The sequence below is a fragment of the Typopeltis vanoorti genome, chromosome 18 (assembly GCF_054136105.1).
Source record: "Typopeltis vanoorti isolate ZY-2024b chromosome 18, IOZ_Tvanoo_1.0, whole genome shotgun sequence".
Taxonomy (NCBI): Eukaryota; Metazoa; Arthropoda; class Arachnida; order Uropygi; family Thelyphonidae; genus Typopeltis; species Typopeltis vanoorti.
The window spans coordinates 55,129,040-55,145,347 of record NC_143566.1 but is presented as its reverse complement, the minus strand read 5'-3'; the positions used below and the strand labels follow the sequence as shown (position 1 = coordinate 55,145,347).

The window sequence follows — 16,308 nt, the reverse complement described above, 5'->3', positions numbered from 1 at the left end:
AGCAAGACCAGAGTGGCTGTATTGATGAAACCGGATGTAGTCCTTGTGTTCTGAAATTATGATATTTGCTGTCCTGCCTGTTTGGCCAAAGTAGGACAGCTTACAGCTGCAAGGGACCTAGTATATACCAGGTAGGTCTAGGGGGGGGAGGTTGGTCTTTAGTTGAGCGGATAAGGGATGCCAATTTTTTATATGGTTTGTAACAAGAAGTTATGTTTTTTTAGGATTTTTGTGATTTTTTCCGAGGTGCCTCAGATGTAGGGTATGGTGATGAATTTAGAGTAATCCTTGTTGTGAGGGGGAGGGGGGTTGTGGTTTACTGGTTTCAATATTTTTTTTTGGGGGGGGCAGCCATTGGCTGAGAAAGTGTTGAGAATGTGGTTTAGTTCTGTGGTTAGGGCATTGTCATTCGAGCAGATAAGTTTAGCCCTGTTGTCTTGTGTCTTAATGACTCCATATTTTTGTGGGGGGGGGAATTGTTGGTGAATGTATGGGTGGGTTTTCTATATACTGAGAAAACCAAGGTTCCATCAGGCTGGCAGGTGACTAGTGTGTCTAAGAAAGGAATGCAGTTTTTTTTTTCCTCTTCCAGGGTGAATTCGATTCTGGGGTGTTGGTTGTTTAAGTGTGTTAAAGAAGGAGAGGAGTGCATCGGAGCCATGTGGCCAAATAGCGAATACATCATCTACATAGCAAAGCCAAATGGTTGGTTTCACCAATACAGCCACTCTGGTCTTGCTGACCACGCGCTGGATACCTGCCATAGAATACGGTGGAAGAAAGCCAGGATAATACACCGTAGCAAATACAGATATGAAAGGCTTTTCATAGAATCAACTTCAGCCCTAAGAAACAATCCAAACCTCAACAAATTTGGCTGCATAAGACTTCCTCAAATTTGGGAAACCTACATTAGAAGACCTTCAGCCCAATAGCCCAAGAATACCAACATTGCCTGCTAGAGGGCACCATCAGGACTTTAGGAGAAATAATAGCTTCATACTTCCTTCTCACTTATTGTTTTGTTGTGCCTACGTGCACGTGTCTTGTACTTAAGTTCTTGAAAATGGCAACGTGACGTTGCGGAAATATAGAAATATATTAAAATTTATTTTAATGTATATCCTAGTACGTTGTAATTTCCTTAAATAATATAGTGAAAATTGAAAAGTAGTGGTCCAAGAACAGAACCCTGCGGCACACCACTAGTCATAAGCTGTCTTTTGGACTCCACTCCCGAATAAACCACTCTCTGTTATCTCTCCATCAACCACACTCCTATCCATCTCACCAACCCTATATCCATCCCCATCTGCTCCAGTTTACCAATTAGAGTAACATGTGTTAAAGTATTTTAACGCACATAAGGGTGATATGTGTTAATAAGGGTAATGGGTCACTGTAAACCTATTAATCTTATCTAGTTCAGCCGTCACTGTGTTAAAAAACATGAGCAAGTTAATGAGGGATGATCTACCCTTCATAAAACCATGTTGTCCCCCATACAGTATCCCATTTTCATCTATCTAGTCCTGTATTCTTCTCTTGACTAATTTCTCCAAGACCTTGACAACGATTCCTGATATGCTAATCGGTTCGGTAATTTACAACAGCAGTCTTGGAACCTCCTTTATGCAGTGGAACTATTTTCCCCTCTTTCCACCCCCCCCCCCCCCTTGGGACTAACCCAGACCCGAGACTCAAATTAAACAAAATGGTCAAGGGTACTGACAATTCTTTAGCTGCTTCACATACAACACGAGCTGATATACCACCCATCCCACAGATGTATTGACATTGAGGTTTTGTAATAGACTACTCATCTCCACTTCATTCACCACAATTCCCGTATAATCTATTTGTTCATTCATTTCTCCAATGTCACCACCTGGAAGATATATTCTTGCAAAGTGCTTGCTCAGTAATTCAACTATCTCAGCTGATTCAGTTACTTCCCTACCATCAGCATTCTTTAAAATCATTTTGCCATATACATTTTTTCTTTTACTTGCAACATATCGAAAAAACTGTTTAGGATTCTCTTTAGCCTGCATGACCAATGTTCTTTCATAATCCTTTTTTGCTTTTCTTACCACACTCGTTACCCTTCTGGCCTGCACTTTATACCGTTCATGTGCCTGCAGGTCACCTTTCTCCTTAAATTTCCTCCATAGTTGTTTCTTTTTTTGCAGCTCAAGCTTAATGGTGTTAATCACCCATTTAACCCCTACTTAATTTATTATTCGGACTCTAGGTATACAGACAGCCATTGCTTCATGCAAACACTTCTTTACTGCCCTCCCATACACTATCAACTTCTAGCCTTTGCAGTTGTACATGCCATGGCACTGAACCAATCAATCTCCTAAGCTTGTCATTACCAGCTCAATAATTCCACATGTACCCCATCGTAATTGTAAAATCCACACCTTTATCCACCTCCCAAGTCAAGACCCTATGATCACTCTGACCAATTGGTGGCAACGTGGTCATATTCATTACAGTCAAATTCTCAGATGCAATTACCAGGTGAAGCACTCTCTGACCCCTAGTATTTTCCATTACATGCTCTTGCAGATAGTTATCCCCTTAATAACCGCATAAAATCCAATTCCTTCCTCCCATGTGTCCTCTCCTCCTTCCAATCAATGTTACCATAGTTGAAATCTCCCATAATAATTACCCTCCTTCCACTCATTTCTTCTATTTGCTTATGCATACTATCTCCACCATCTTTTCCATCACCTGGTCTATAGCAGCACCCAATTGTATATTTTGTTCTGCTAGCCTCAATCTCACACCAAATGGGCCTCAAATGTGCTCTTTTTTCTATCCTGCAATTCAACTTCTATTCTCCTTGCCTGTAGCTCATCAGCTATTATCAGTAATATTCCTCCATCCATTTTATTCTCCCTGTCATTCCTGAACATACTATACCCCTCACATTCAATCCCACCAGCTATATCATTTTCAGTCAGCCATGTTTCATTAATGCCAATAAACTGTGTTCTGAAAGTGCTAACCAAGGCCAAATTCTTCTTCCTTCTTGTTCCTAATACTCCTAGCATTAGTATACATGAATTGCAGACCACATTAGCCCCATCCCTATCTTGATGCCTTATACTAATTATCCCATTCTGATTTGTTGTCCTTCTTATTCGCTCGGGCATATTATACTCATTCATACACTCAACTGCCTCCCTAAGGTCTGCATATCTACTCCCCCCTCCTTAATAAATCTAGTTTCCCTGATTCTGCACATCCACTTCCTTCAACAACACTTTTTCAAGTCTCCTTACACCGAATCCATTCAAATGCAAACCATCCATCTTATATCGATCCTTTCGCCCATCAAACTCACTTCACACGTCCACAAATACCACACTACTCATCCTGCATAACCCACGCATAAAGTCATTTGCAATTATGACCCTCCTTCTAAACTCTTCACTGTCATACAGTGGAAAAAGACATCATCCTAACTCTCTTACTCTTCTCTTTTGCTACCTCAAACAATTCCTTCAGGTCTTCTATCATTTCCATTTTATCTCCTTTCAAGTTATTCGTACCTGCCACCACTATCATTTTTTTCACCCTTTGCTTTTGCTCCCTAATAGACTCACTTACATCCTTAATTTAATGTACAGAGGCTGTTCAATAAGTTATAAGACTATATTTATACAGAAAACAGATTACCTTTAATCATCATCAATTACATGGTCTTTTTCGAAGTAACTACCGTGAGATGCGATGCATTTGTCCCAACGTTGCGTCCACTTCTTAAACACATGTGAAACTCCGTTTTTTAAGAGTGAGAGTTCTTTCAAAACCGCCTCCGCAGCTTTTACACATGCTTTGTTGCTTTCGAAATGGCTGTCCCTTAGCGGTTTCTTGAGCTCAGGAAACAGCTAGATATTGCACGGTGCGAGATGAGGACTGTATGGAGGGTGTGGTAGAATATCTATGTTGTTCTTCTGCAAAACGTCCACTACACCACCAGCAATATATGGCCTTGCATTATCGTGGTGCAATAAGAAGCCATTCTTCAGCAATGGACGCTTCCTTTTGATGTGCTGTACCATTGTCCGTAAAACATCTGCATAGTATGAGCCGTTTACAGTATTCCCATTCTACAGCGTGTTGGTAAACAATGCCTTCGTAGTCAAAAAACATTATGGTCATAACTTTACCAGCCGATTTTACAGTTTTTGCTTTCTTGGGGGTAGGCGAAGACGGATGCTTCCATTCACTGCTTTGTTGTTTCATTGTAGGGTTATAGTGATACAACCAAGTTTCATCTGCTGTAATGATGTGTTTTAAGAAGTTGTCGCCTTCTTGTTCCAGTCTTTCTTTCCATTCTGTGCACACATCCACTCGATGCTGCATTTGCTCTGGTGTCAAGAGTTTGGGAATCCATCAGGCACAAACACGTTTCAGTCCGAAATGTTCAGCCATGATTGAGTGAACACTTCCCACAGAAATATTCAGGACAACATGCAGCTGGCGTACTGTAATTCTGCGATCCTCCTTGATGATAATCGCTGCTGTGTTGATCATTGTCTCTGTGATGGACGTTGAAGGTCTTCCCTCACATTCAAGATCTTCCACATGTTGCCTTCCTTCCTTAAAAGTTTTATGCCAGCAAAAAACACTTGTCCTCAACATTGCTTCATCATGGAAAGCTTTGCGTATCATGTTAAAAGTGTCTGATGCCGATTTTTGCAAACGCACACAAAATTTAATTGCATAACGCTGTTCCAAGGACGCTTACATTTCGACGACTGGTCGCGGCTCATAGACGTGCCAAAACAAGCTTGTGTTTAGTTACGTGACACTCTGGCACATCAGCCGTATATGCCATCTATCAACCTCTTTTGTTAATACAAGCAACATTTCTTTATTTCCACAGAAATTAATTATTGTGATGAGTGGTTTCGCGACAGTAAAATTAGTCTTATTACTTATTGAACAGCCCTTGTACAATAATATTCAATGGTTGAGTCATGGCCAAGTACTTGAACGGTTTCTTGAATGTTTAAATGAAATTAAATTATATTTAAATATGAAGGGCATGGAGTATAAATTTTCTCAGTTGAGCGATTCTGCTTGGCTCGGTAAGCTGATGTTTTTCACAGATTTTTCATTGCACCTGAATGAACTTAATATACAATTGCAAGGTTTTGGAAAATCTGTCGATGTTATGTTTGGCACGATCAAGAACTTTGAGAATAAACTCAATATATTTCAACGTGATTTAGAAAGTAACAATTTTAAGTATTTCCCAAGAGTGAAAATTTTTTTAAAGAAAACCAGCCCACAAATTGTGAAGAACATATCAACCAATCTATCAAAGTTCTAAAGTCAGTAACTGAGCAGTTTTCTTCTATATTTGAGCAATTTCGAATGTTGGAACAAACAATCCAATTCATAAAGTATCCTGATGAAATAGAATTCATGAATCTTAAATTAGATGGCTCTGCGTGGCTCGATTTAAAAGATCTAGAAATGCAACTAGCCGACTTCCAGTGTAATCCTATCTGGAAAAGAAAGTTTATTGCCTTAGAAATAAATTAGAAGAACTTGAGCGAGAATAGCTGTATGATACTGCATGTAAAAATTCAGACTGTGAAATTCTAAGTGTGTGGAATAGCCTTTCCGAAAACTTTCATTCTCTTAAAATCTTTGCTAAAGCTCTTCTAACAATTTTCTCTTCCACATACTCTTGTGAAACTCTATTTTCTGCCTTACATATTATCAAATCGAAAGGGAGAAATAGATTGAGCAATGATTTGAGCACTGCCTGTGTAGCATCAAAATGTACACACTATAGCCCTTCTATAAATCAACTTTCTACCAGTACTCAATGTCCTATTAAATAAATAGCCTAATATGATATGTATAAGTCACCATCTATGATTATGTAGTTAAATTTATAATGCATGTATGCAAGTGGCACATCAACGTCAATATTTTTAAAAAAAAAAGATGTTTGACGCATCTGGGTAAAAAGGTTCACCATCACTGGTGTAGATGATGAAGGTAGTTGCGGTTGGTGTAGTGGTGGAGGATTGTAGAGTTGGTGCCCTCCCTCGATGAGTCTTTGGACTCCTTGTAGGTATCACATAATAATAATAATAATATTCAGTGTCCTTTTAACTGTTCTACAGGTTTTCTGAAATTTGTTCTTTCATCTGTATTTTTTTCTTTTAGATATGTTAATATGCAACCTAAATAATTAAACTATGTTGTTGCCTGTTCTGGTATTTTATATTCTGACTATTTTTGATCTAATCTGATCTCAGAGTTTAAATGCCACGAATGACATGTTTTTATTTATTTATTCTATTTATTGTTTTTCCATAGGAAGGAAGGCTACTTTTATGTTGTGTTTGTTCATTAATTTCGCTAGCTTATCTGTAACATTTTTGATATAAGGAAGCGAGATTGCGTTTTTGTAATCCTGTTTTATTGTGTTGTTAGTTGGAGGCATTTTAAGGATTCTCTTGATGGTTTTTGTCTCATACCCATTCTGTTGGAGGATTTGTGTTAAGTATTTTAGTTCTTCATTACATCTTTCTTGTGTGCTGGAGATATTGTATGCTCTGTCTCGAAGAGTTTTAATTAAGCTTATTTTTTGTGAAGGATGGTGGTGTGAGGTTGCATTTAGAAATCTTCCAGTGTTTGTCGGCTTCCTATATACTGAGAATGAGAGTTTACTTTCTTCATTAATTTCTAATAAAATATCCAGAAAAGGAAGTTTTCTATTTTTTTCTTGTTCTAAAGTGAATTTTATGGTGCTGTGCAAATTAATAAACGAACACAACATAAAAGTAGCCTTCCTTCCTATGGAAAAAATCTCAAGATTCCTACATCCACCAAAACCACCTCATCATCCTCTTAAAAAACCAGAAGTCTACAAAATCCATTGCTCTTGTGGGATTTGCTACGTAGGACAGACAGGAAGATTTGGAGAAATACGCATGGCTGGACACCAAAAAGACGTACAATACAAAAGAGAACAAAAACAGGCCTTGCTTTCCATACCACTTCCACTGTACTCTGGCAAAAAACGATGTGTCATACATAGAAAACAACAGTTATATAAGAAAATTTAAAGAAGCTGCTAATATGCTGAAAAACCCAACCCAATGCAATAAAAATCAAGTTTAATTCTCCATCAAGTGTGTTCAGCTGTAATAAAAAATCTACCTCAATCTGAGCTCGGACTGTATGAACGATTACAAGAACACGTGACATCGTCCAGTATTGTTCAACGTCAATAACGTTTTTTTTATCTGCATTCTGTTATTTGAGTTTATGAATAGCCAGATGGTTATGATTTGTATTTATTAATTCTCTTGTTTAAACTTTAAGTTATACTATTTACCCTCTGAAGATGTAAATCCTACGATTTACGAAACTTTTCAGGAATTTTATTTCAGTATTTTGTATAACTGAATAATAAAAAATGTGGTGTAATCACCGAAATATATCTTTTGAATCTATATTCAAATCTGTATTGAATCTGTATTGTTTTGTAGATCTGGAAAAGGCATATTATTATTATTATTATTATTATTATTACCCCAAGACCTCATGGAGTCAAAGACTCATCTGGGAGGTCCTTTTATCTCACACACAGCTCATCATATGCCTTGAACACATTCAAACTCCTAGCAGACACCACACTCTCAGGCAAGGCATTCCAATCATTCACAACTCCGCATGAAAAAAACCTGCCTCTCACTCCCCTACTCACACCCTCTTTATACAGTTTCCAGGGATGACCTCTGGTTCTCCCCTGATCTCCCGCTATTCTCTATAGAACTTCTCCACCATTTATCCTAACAACCCCTTACCAACTTGTAGGTCTCTATCATATCTCCCCTCTATCTCCCGTCAACCAAACTCTGCAAATTACATCTTCTCAATCTTTCCTCATACTCGACATTCCAGAGGTCAGAAACTACCTTAGTCAATCGCCTTTGGACTTTCCAACATCTCTTCATCCTTCTGAAAACCAGGTGACCAAATCTGGGCACAATAGTCCATGTGTGGCCTAATCAAAGCTTTATACAACGGAACAAGAATCTTCCTACTTTAGTAGGGACCATATGCAGCACTGCGCAGATAAGGGTAATGTTATCTGTGAAAGTCAACATGGATTTGTGGAGGAGTGCTCTTGTTTTAGTAATATGCTAGCCTTTTATAATGAAGTTACAAGAGCAGTAGATGAGGGAAAGGCATATACTGTCATTTTCTTGGATTTAGTGAAGGTATTTGACAGGGTGCTACATGATAAGCTGATATTTAAGTTGCAGCACATGGGTCTGGATGTCAGGTTGGTCTACTGGATTCAGGATTGTCTGTCCGATAGGGATCAGAGAGTGCTGTATGGTGGGGCAGTTTTAACACGTTCGCTGCCAACTATGAGTATACTCGTAGTGGGTAATCCTGCTTCACAAGCCAGCTACGAGTATACTCGTAGGACGCTTACCGCCGGGAACGAGATTATTGTAGTGACCTTGAAGAAGTGAAAATGCTTGGCTTGTGGGGCTAGCATCAAAACTGTGTATTCTCATAGACCGTATATGCTCTGTACAAGCCAACTACGAGTATACTCGTAGGTCGTTTACCTCCGGTAACGAGATTATCGTACTGACGTTAAAGAAGTAAAACAGCTCGGCGTAGGGGAACAGACCATGCCAAAGTAGCGTGGCAGCGGACGTGTTAAGGTGGCAGAGGGTTACAAGTGGGGTCCCACAGGGCTCAGTACTGGGACCTATACTGTTTAACCTTTATATCAATGACATTGTCAGTGGATTGCAAGGGGATAACCAGTTGTTTGTGGATGATGTGAAGCTGTGAAGGGTTATTAGTAATGGTGCAGATGTGGTAGCCTTGCAAGAGGATTTGAATAATCTAGACAAATTGGCGAATGAATGGGTAATGTCGGTTTAATGCAGCAAAATGTAAGGTCTTGAGGTTTGGGAAACATCGATGGGATGCTGCATACTCTATTGGAGGAGCTATACTGGAGGAAGTAGGGGAGACAAGAGATCTTGGGCTGATGATTGATAGAAACCTGAAATTTAGGGGACATATTGCAAAGGTGGTGAAGGTAACACAGAAGATTGCTGCAATAATGAGAAGGACACTGACCAGCAGAGATAAAAGAGTTATCATTCCATTGTATAAGACTATGATCAGACCACACTTAGACTATTGTTCACAGATTTGGTCCCCAGGATTTTGAAGGGGATAAATTAACTTTAGAAAGTGTAGAAAGGCAGATAGCAAAGATAGTTTCAGGACTGTACAATGTTAGTTATGAGGATCGGCTGAGGGAATGTGGACTGCAGAGTTTGGTGGATAGAAGAAGGAGAGGTGATATGATTGAAACTTTTAAGCTGTTGAGAGGCGGTTACAGGGTTGACACTGGGGAGTACTTTTGCTTGGTAGAACAACGGGAAGAAATGATAACAAGGGGCCATCCCTGGAAGTTACAAAAGCAAACTGTGAGCAAGAGGGCAAGGAGTGGTTTCTTTGCATGGAGGATAGTTGAACCATGGAATGCATTGCCCAATAGAGTGGTGAGAGCAAGAATGGTCAATGAATGTAAGGAGTGGTATGATAGACTTTGTGTTTCCTAAGAGGGACCTCCCACGATGAGTCTTGATAGACTTTGTGTTTCCTAGGAAGGACCTCCTGCGATGAATCTTTTGACTCCATGTAGGCCTGAATAATAATAATAATAATGATGATGATTCATTATCTGTATAGATCACATATTGAAGGAATGTTGTATTAAACCTGATATCAAAATTGGAGATGTTAATCTCAGCTCTTTGCTTTATGTAGACAATGTTATACTTCTAAATAAATCTTCTAGAAGTCTGCAAGATTCCCTGACTAAATTGAATAACTGTTGTAGTAGATATGGAATGAATGTCAGCAATAACAAAGACAATCAAAATAGGTAGAAGCATTGAAAATATCAACTGCATTGTGAATGTAGAACCTATTGAACCAGTAAAATATTTCAGCTACTTAGGCACGATTTTTAGTGAAGATGGTAAATTAAATATGGAAATAGACAACAGAATCAACAAAGTTGGTATGGTGGGAAGTCAATTGAATAAATTTATATTCAATTGACTAAGAGAATAAGAGAGAAATTAGTCAAAATCCTAAATTAGTTGTATACAATACAGTGTTCAAACCAATTTTCAAACCAAGTTTCAAACTTATGGATCTGAGAGCTGGGTCAGAAGTAAAATACTTGACCGAAGACTAGAGACCGCAGATATGAGAATCCTGAGAAAGATTAGCGGTATGAACAGATGGCATCGATGGCAATATAATATTAATAACGAGGATATTAGGAAAGAACTTGACATCAGCTTTCAGGAATGTGTTAGCAGAGCTAATCTCTTGTGGTAATCACTTAAACAGAATGGGAGAGGAAAGATTAGCAAAACAAGTGTTCTCTGCCAAGTTTGGAGGAAAATGACCTAGCGGAAGACCAAGACAAAGCTGGATTGATATGGTAAAAAGTGCCTTAGAAGATAGAAATATAAAATCTGATAATGTTAGAGTCTTGACAGGTAACAGATTGATTTGGAGGAAAATTGTAGATAGGAAGTTAGTAATTATGTAATGTATATTTTTCATGTAGTGCTATCATATCCTGTATCCCCCCCTTGGGGGTACATGGAAGAAATGTGATGATGATGCATTACATGCATTATTCATCACTTCAAATGACTATCACATTAGCTTCATTATGTGTTATTTATTTTTATTTCATTAATGCTATTAATTTTAATGCTCCTTCTTTATTTCCCTTTTTTTTTGTTAATATCTTAGGACCCAGAACTTAAAGATGCTGGACTTTATAAATGCAATGTAAAAAATTCAGCTGGTGAAAGTAATGCTAATCTTACTTTGAACATTGAGTGTAAGTACATACATAATTATAAACATTGTGTTTTCATTATTTCTATGTATCATCAAAGGATTTTGATCTTTAAGTATTGTTTATTTATTTATTTATTTATTGTTTATTTGGTACACTACCGTTATATTGAATTATGATCACCCTTATCCATAGTGTAACATGTCCAGTTTACTGCAGTGCAAAGATACATGATGATAAAGTATATATGCATTCATAATATACTTGGGTATTTAGTTATACAGTTAATTGTTCATAGCAATCACAGTAAAAAGGTTATACCATCTGGTGTTCAAAAAGTGAATGTCAAGAATATCTCAGATAAAGAGAACAGCACCAAACAAATGAAACTAACATCAGTGAAAGAGCCCAGAAACTGGATACTTATGTTGAGTGAAGAGTACAACACGTATATCTAGTTAATTGACAAGTGATGCTGCCAAATTTGAAGATGCAATACAACATAGGGAATGTAGGAATTCCCATGAGAATATAGCTTTCCACACTCTTGCATGTATGGGGGGGGGGATCAGAGAGTCGGACCTAAAAGACATTCTGTAATCACCGAAATCATCATCTTTTCTGTGTGTGTGTGTGTGTGTGTGTGTGTGTGTGTGTGTGTGTGTGTGTGTGTGTGTGTGTGTGTGTGTGTGTGTGTGTGTCAGGCACTGTGGGCACATTGGGGAAGTGGAAATGGTGTTTTGAAATTTTGCCATTTCTGCTGCACTGTACTGGTGGTGGCAATGTGTATAGTACAAACAGCATTGTTGATTGACCCTCACGTATTGTTTCATCACCCAGATAGGGAATATCATATCTCACTAGACGTGATATTATGGTATAGGGTATATTTTGAAGGTGGTCAGAATTAGGACTCTTCAATCAGAATTGGCCAACATAAGACTGATGTATTCTACCAACAGCTTGCATAGATTGCATGCATTTACCATCTATCAGTTTCTAAGATGGTAATTATTATTATTATTACTTGACACCTCCAGGGAGTCCAAAGACTCATCGAGGGAACGTATCTATTCTACAACTCTCTATATCCACCACACAGTCCACCAACATCATCTACTGCCACTACTACCACTAGTATTTTCACAGATAATCATAAACATCCAACATGGCGGGATACGAACCCGCAGCCTTTTGGCTGGAGAGCGGATATGCTAACCACTCATCCAACCAGGCCAGCAATGTGCCATCTTACTAGACCCATACTTGTAAGGAAGTAGTTTGAAGAATATCATCCATCTTCTATGGCTAGCAAATTCACTAGTTCTTAATCGATCAAATAGTTCAGGAATATGCTGTAGATGCATAAACACTGTACTTGTTTTCATTTAGAGACTGCAGGATGCCTTGCTTTGCAGACAGTATGGTTGTAGATCTACATTTATGTCATTAGAAATATAGTGGAATCCATGTCATAACATTGCAAACAGCAGCCAAAATTATATCATTACTATTATTACATCACCAGATTAGCAGACCTCCATATTAGGTAGATGGTTATAATTCTGTGTTATGTCAATGTCATACTCAATTAAATTGTGTATAAATCAGTGTGTGTGCTCATGCATGTATGTGTGTGTTAGCAGAAAAGTTGGAATAACCACTAATGATAAAAATGTTCTTATTATTACCACAGTAATGGCATTTACTAGTGTTGTGATGAAGTATAATTACGTTTTGAAGTGTTCAAATTTGATATTTGATTAATTTTATTACTATTTTTATGAGTGTTGTTTAAATAATAAATTACGATAACCACAGTAATTAACTTTAATGAATTGAAAGCACAGATATTTTGTACTGAAAATAATAGTATATAATCAGTGTGTAGAAACAAGCAATCAAAGGATATCATTAGCTGGCCAGCTATCATTAACTGGCATTTACCAGATACCTTGTGAATGTAATCTAACATACAAACAGGCCGTTCTGTGGAAAAAAGAATTAACACGTTTGCAATGCTACTTCGGCATAGTCTGTTCCCGTACGCCGAGCAATTTCACTTCTTCAAGGTCAGTACGGTACTCTCGTTGACGGCGGTCAGCATCATACGAGTATACTCATAGTTGGCTTGTGTAGCTGGTTTACCAACTACGAGTATACCCGTAGTTGGCAGCGAACGTGTTAGTGAACATCATTATTATATCGAATACATAAAACCTCAAAAGTCTGGTGTGGCACAATATAATATTATATTTTATTTAGTGGTATAAAGCTTGTCTTCTCCATAGATGCAGGTTTAAATATGAATGCCCTTTCAAAGAAAGTTGCAAAGCTCTTTTACATCCCCCAAATCAAAATCACAACGATTTTCTCCCCCCACCCAAAGTTTGGGAGATTCTTATCTTATGTAACCATCAAAAATAGTTTTTTAATAATATTTTTAATTATATTCTTTATTAATCCTAATTTTTAGCACATGGCAACAGTTTTTAATTGGTAAACCACCGACTGCTGTATGTACTTTGTAATCCAGTTCCTTTGATTGCTTGTTTCTATACACTAATGATGTACTGTTATTTTCAGTATGAAATATCTGTACTTTCATTTCATTAAAGTTAATTACTGTGGTTATCGTGTAATTTTTATTTATAGTCATGCCACAGGTACCATTCAAGATGAGTGTTGTTTGTTTTTTTGCTTGTTTGCTTTATTCTAAAAGCTGTTACTTTTTATTATGCATATACGAGGGTTTCCTGAAAAGTTCTCAGCCTCAACAATAGATGGCAACATTATCGACAAGATTTTTTTTTTGTCTAAATAGGTACATCTGTCATTGCAAGTCATTCTACCAAACAGTTTGTTTTGTACTGTCTGAAGGAAAAGTGTTGTCTGTATCCCTTGAAATGGATAAAATTGAGCATCATGCAGTTATAAAATTCTTTGTAAAAGAAGGTTTAATGCCAAAAGAAATTCATTTGACATTCATAAAAGTTTATGGGCTCTTCTCCTTAGTTTTTGATGCTGCCGAGTTTAAATGTGGTCGTACCAGCCTTGAAGATGATCCACATGAAGGACGTCCAAAAAGTGTAACAACACCAGAAATCATTGATCAAGTGCACAATATGGTATTTTAGGACTGATGAGTCAAAGTGCGTTAAATTGCTGAGGCTATAGGTATTTCAAAAGCACATGTAAGATATATTTTGCATGAAGAATTGCAAATGAAAAAGCTTTGCACAAGATGTAAGCAAGTGGGTGCCACACTTGCTCGCAGCAGATCAAAAACGCACTTTCATGAAAATCTCTGAACAGTGCTTGGAGCATTTTAACAAGAATAAAACTGATTTTGAGGGTCAATGTATTACTATGGATGAGACGTGGATTCACCATTACCCATCAGAATCCAAACAGCAGCCAAAGTAGTGCACAGAAGCCGGTTGTTCAGTGCCAAAGAAATCAAAGTTGGTTCCATCTGCAGGAAAGGTCATGGCATCGGCATTTTCTTTATTAATTATCTTGAAAAGGATAAAACAATAACTGGGGAATATTATTCTGATCTTTTAACCAGACTAGATGAAAAAATTCATGAGAAAAGGCCTGGTTTGCAGAAGAAAAAAATTATCTTCCATCATGACAATGCACCTGCCCACAAAAGTGTTTTGGCAATGGGAAAATTAAGGGATCTGTACTATGAATTGTTGGAACCCCTCCCCCCATTCCCAGATTTGGCTCCCTCTAACTTCTATCTCTTCCCGAAACTAAAACTCTTCCTCGCTGGCCAGCGTTTTTCTTTGAATCAAGAAGTGATTGCAGCTGTAGAGGGATATTTTGCAGATCTTACTGAGAACCATTACAGGGACGGGATAATGGTGCTGGAGCATCGCTAGAATAAATGTATTAGTCTTAAGGGAAATTATGTTGAAAAAGAAAAATAATTTTGAAATTATAAATTCGTTTTTTTCATTGTTATCCTGAGAACTTTTCAAACCACCCTCGAAAATTTAGTACCCTTACTCACTAATTACTCTATCACAGTTTTGTAAAAAAAATTATCTTGTCTGCAGAACCTAAGATATCTTTAAAAAAATAATAATAAATGAAAATAAAAGCATTTTAAGAAGTAAATAAAAATTAGGGAACTCACCAATCATCAAGTTTCACTTTATACAGAATAAAAATATTCCAAAAAAAAAAAAAAAAAAGGCTAAATTACACCAAATTAAATACATAACATAGAAATACAAAAAGAAATTATGTGATGGTGGCCTGAAAAGTTCTCAGCCTAACAATGAAAAAACGAATTTATAGTTTCAAAATTATTTTTATTTTTCAACATGATCTCCCTTGAGACTAATACATTTATTCCAATGATGCTCCAGTGCCATTATCCTCTCTCTGTAGTGAGTAAGATCTGCAAAATACCCCTCTACAACTTCGAATCAATTGCCTCTTGATTCGAAGAAAAATGCTGACCAGCGAGGAAAAGTTTTAGTTTTGGGAAGAGATAGAAGTCAGAGGGAACCAAATTTGAGGAATAGGGTGGATGTTTGAAAAATTCATAGTGCAGATCCCTTAATTTTCCCATTGCCGAAACACCTTTGTGGGCAGGTGCATTGTCCTGATGATGATTTTTTTCTTCTGCAAACTGGGTCTTTTCTCATGAATTTTTTTCATCTAGTCTGGTAAAAAGATCAGAATAATATTCCCCAGTTATTGTTTTACCCTTTTCAGGATAATTAATAAACAAAATGCCTTTAGCATTCCAAAACACCAATGCCATGATCTTTCCTGGTGATGGAACCGACTTTGTCTTCTTTGGTGCTGAACAACCTGCTTCTGTCTATGGTTTTGATTCTGGTGTGTAATTTTGTGCTGTTTGGATTCTGGTGTGTAATTTTGAATCCAAGTCTCATCCATAGTAATAAGTCAACCTACAAAATCAATTTTATTCTTGTTAAAATGCTCTAAGCATTGTTCAAGGATTTTCATGCGAGTGCGTCTTTGATCTGCTATGAGCAAGTGTGCACCCATCTTGAGAAATCTTTTTTCATTTGCACTTCTTCATGCAAAATATATCTTACATGTTCTTTTGAAATGCCTACAGTCTCAGCAGTTTCGCATACTTTGACTTGCTGGTCATCCAATACCATATCGTGCACTCGATCAATGATTTCTGGTGTTGTTACACTTTTTGGATGTCCTTCATATGGATCATCTTCAAGGCTGGTATGGCCATGTTTAAACTCAGCAGTCCATTCTTAATTGTCAAAAACGAAGCAAAGGAACTTCGAATGAATTTCTTTTGGCATTAAACCTTCTTTTACAAAGAATTTTATAACTGCACGATACTGAATTTTATCAATTTCAAGGGATACAGACAACATTTT

The 16,308-nt window shown here is 37.4% G+C and overlaps 1 protein-coding gene across 1 annotated transcript in view; it reads left to right on the top strand.

The window, feature by feature from the left end:
- The window catches only part of LOC150096673 (twitchin-like), a 2,440,784-nt gene that overhangs the window by 94,791 nt on the left and 2,329,685 nt on the right, over positions 1 to 16,308 (top strand). The window contains exon 7 of the mRNA XM_090408679.1: positions 10,870 to 10,960. Coding sequence (XP_090264805.1) covers positions 10,870 to 10,960 — 91 coding nt within the window. The remainder of the gene's footprint in view (positions 1 to 10,869; positions 10,961 to 16,308) is intronic.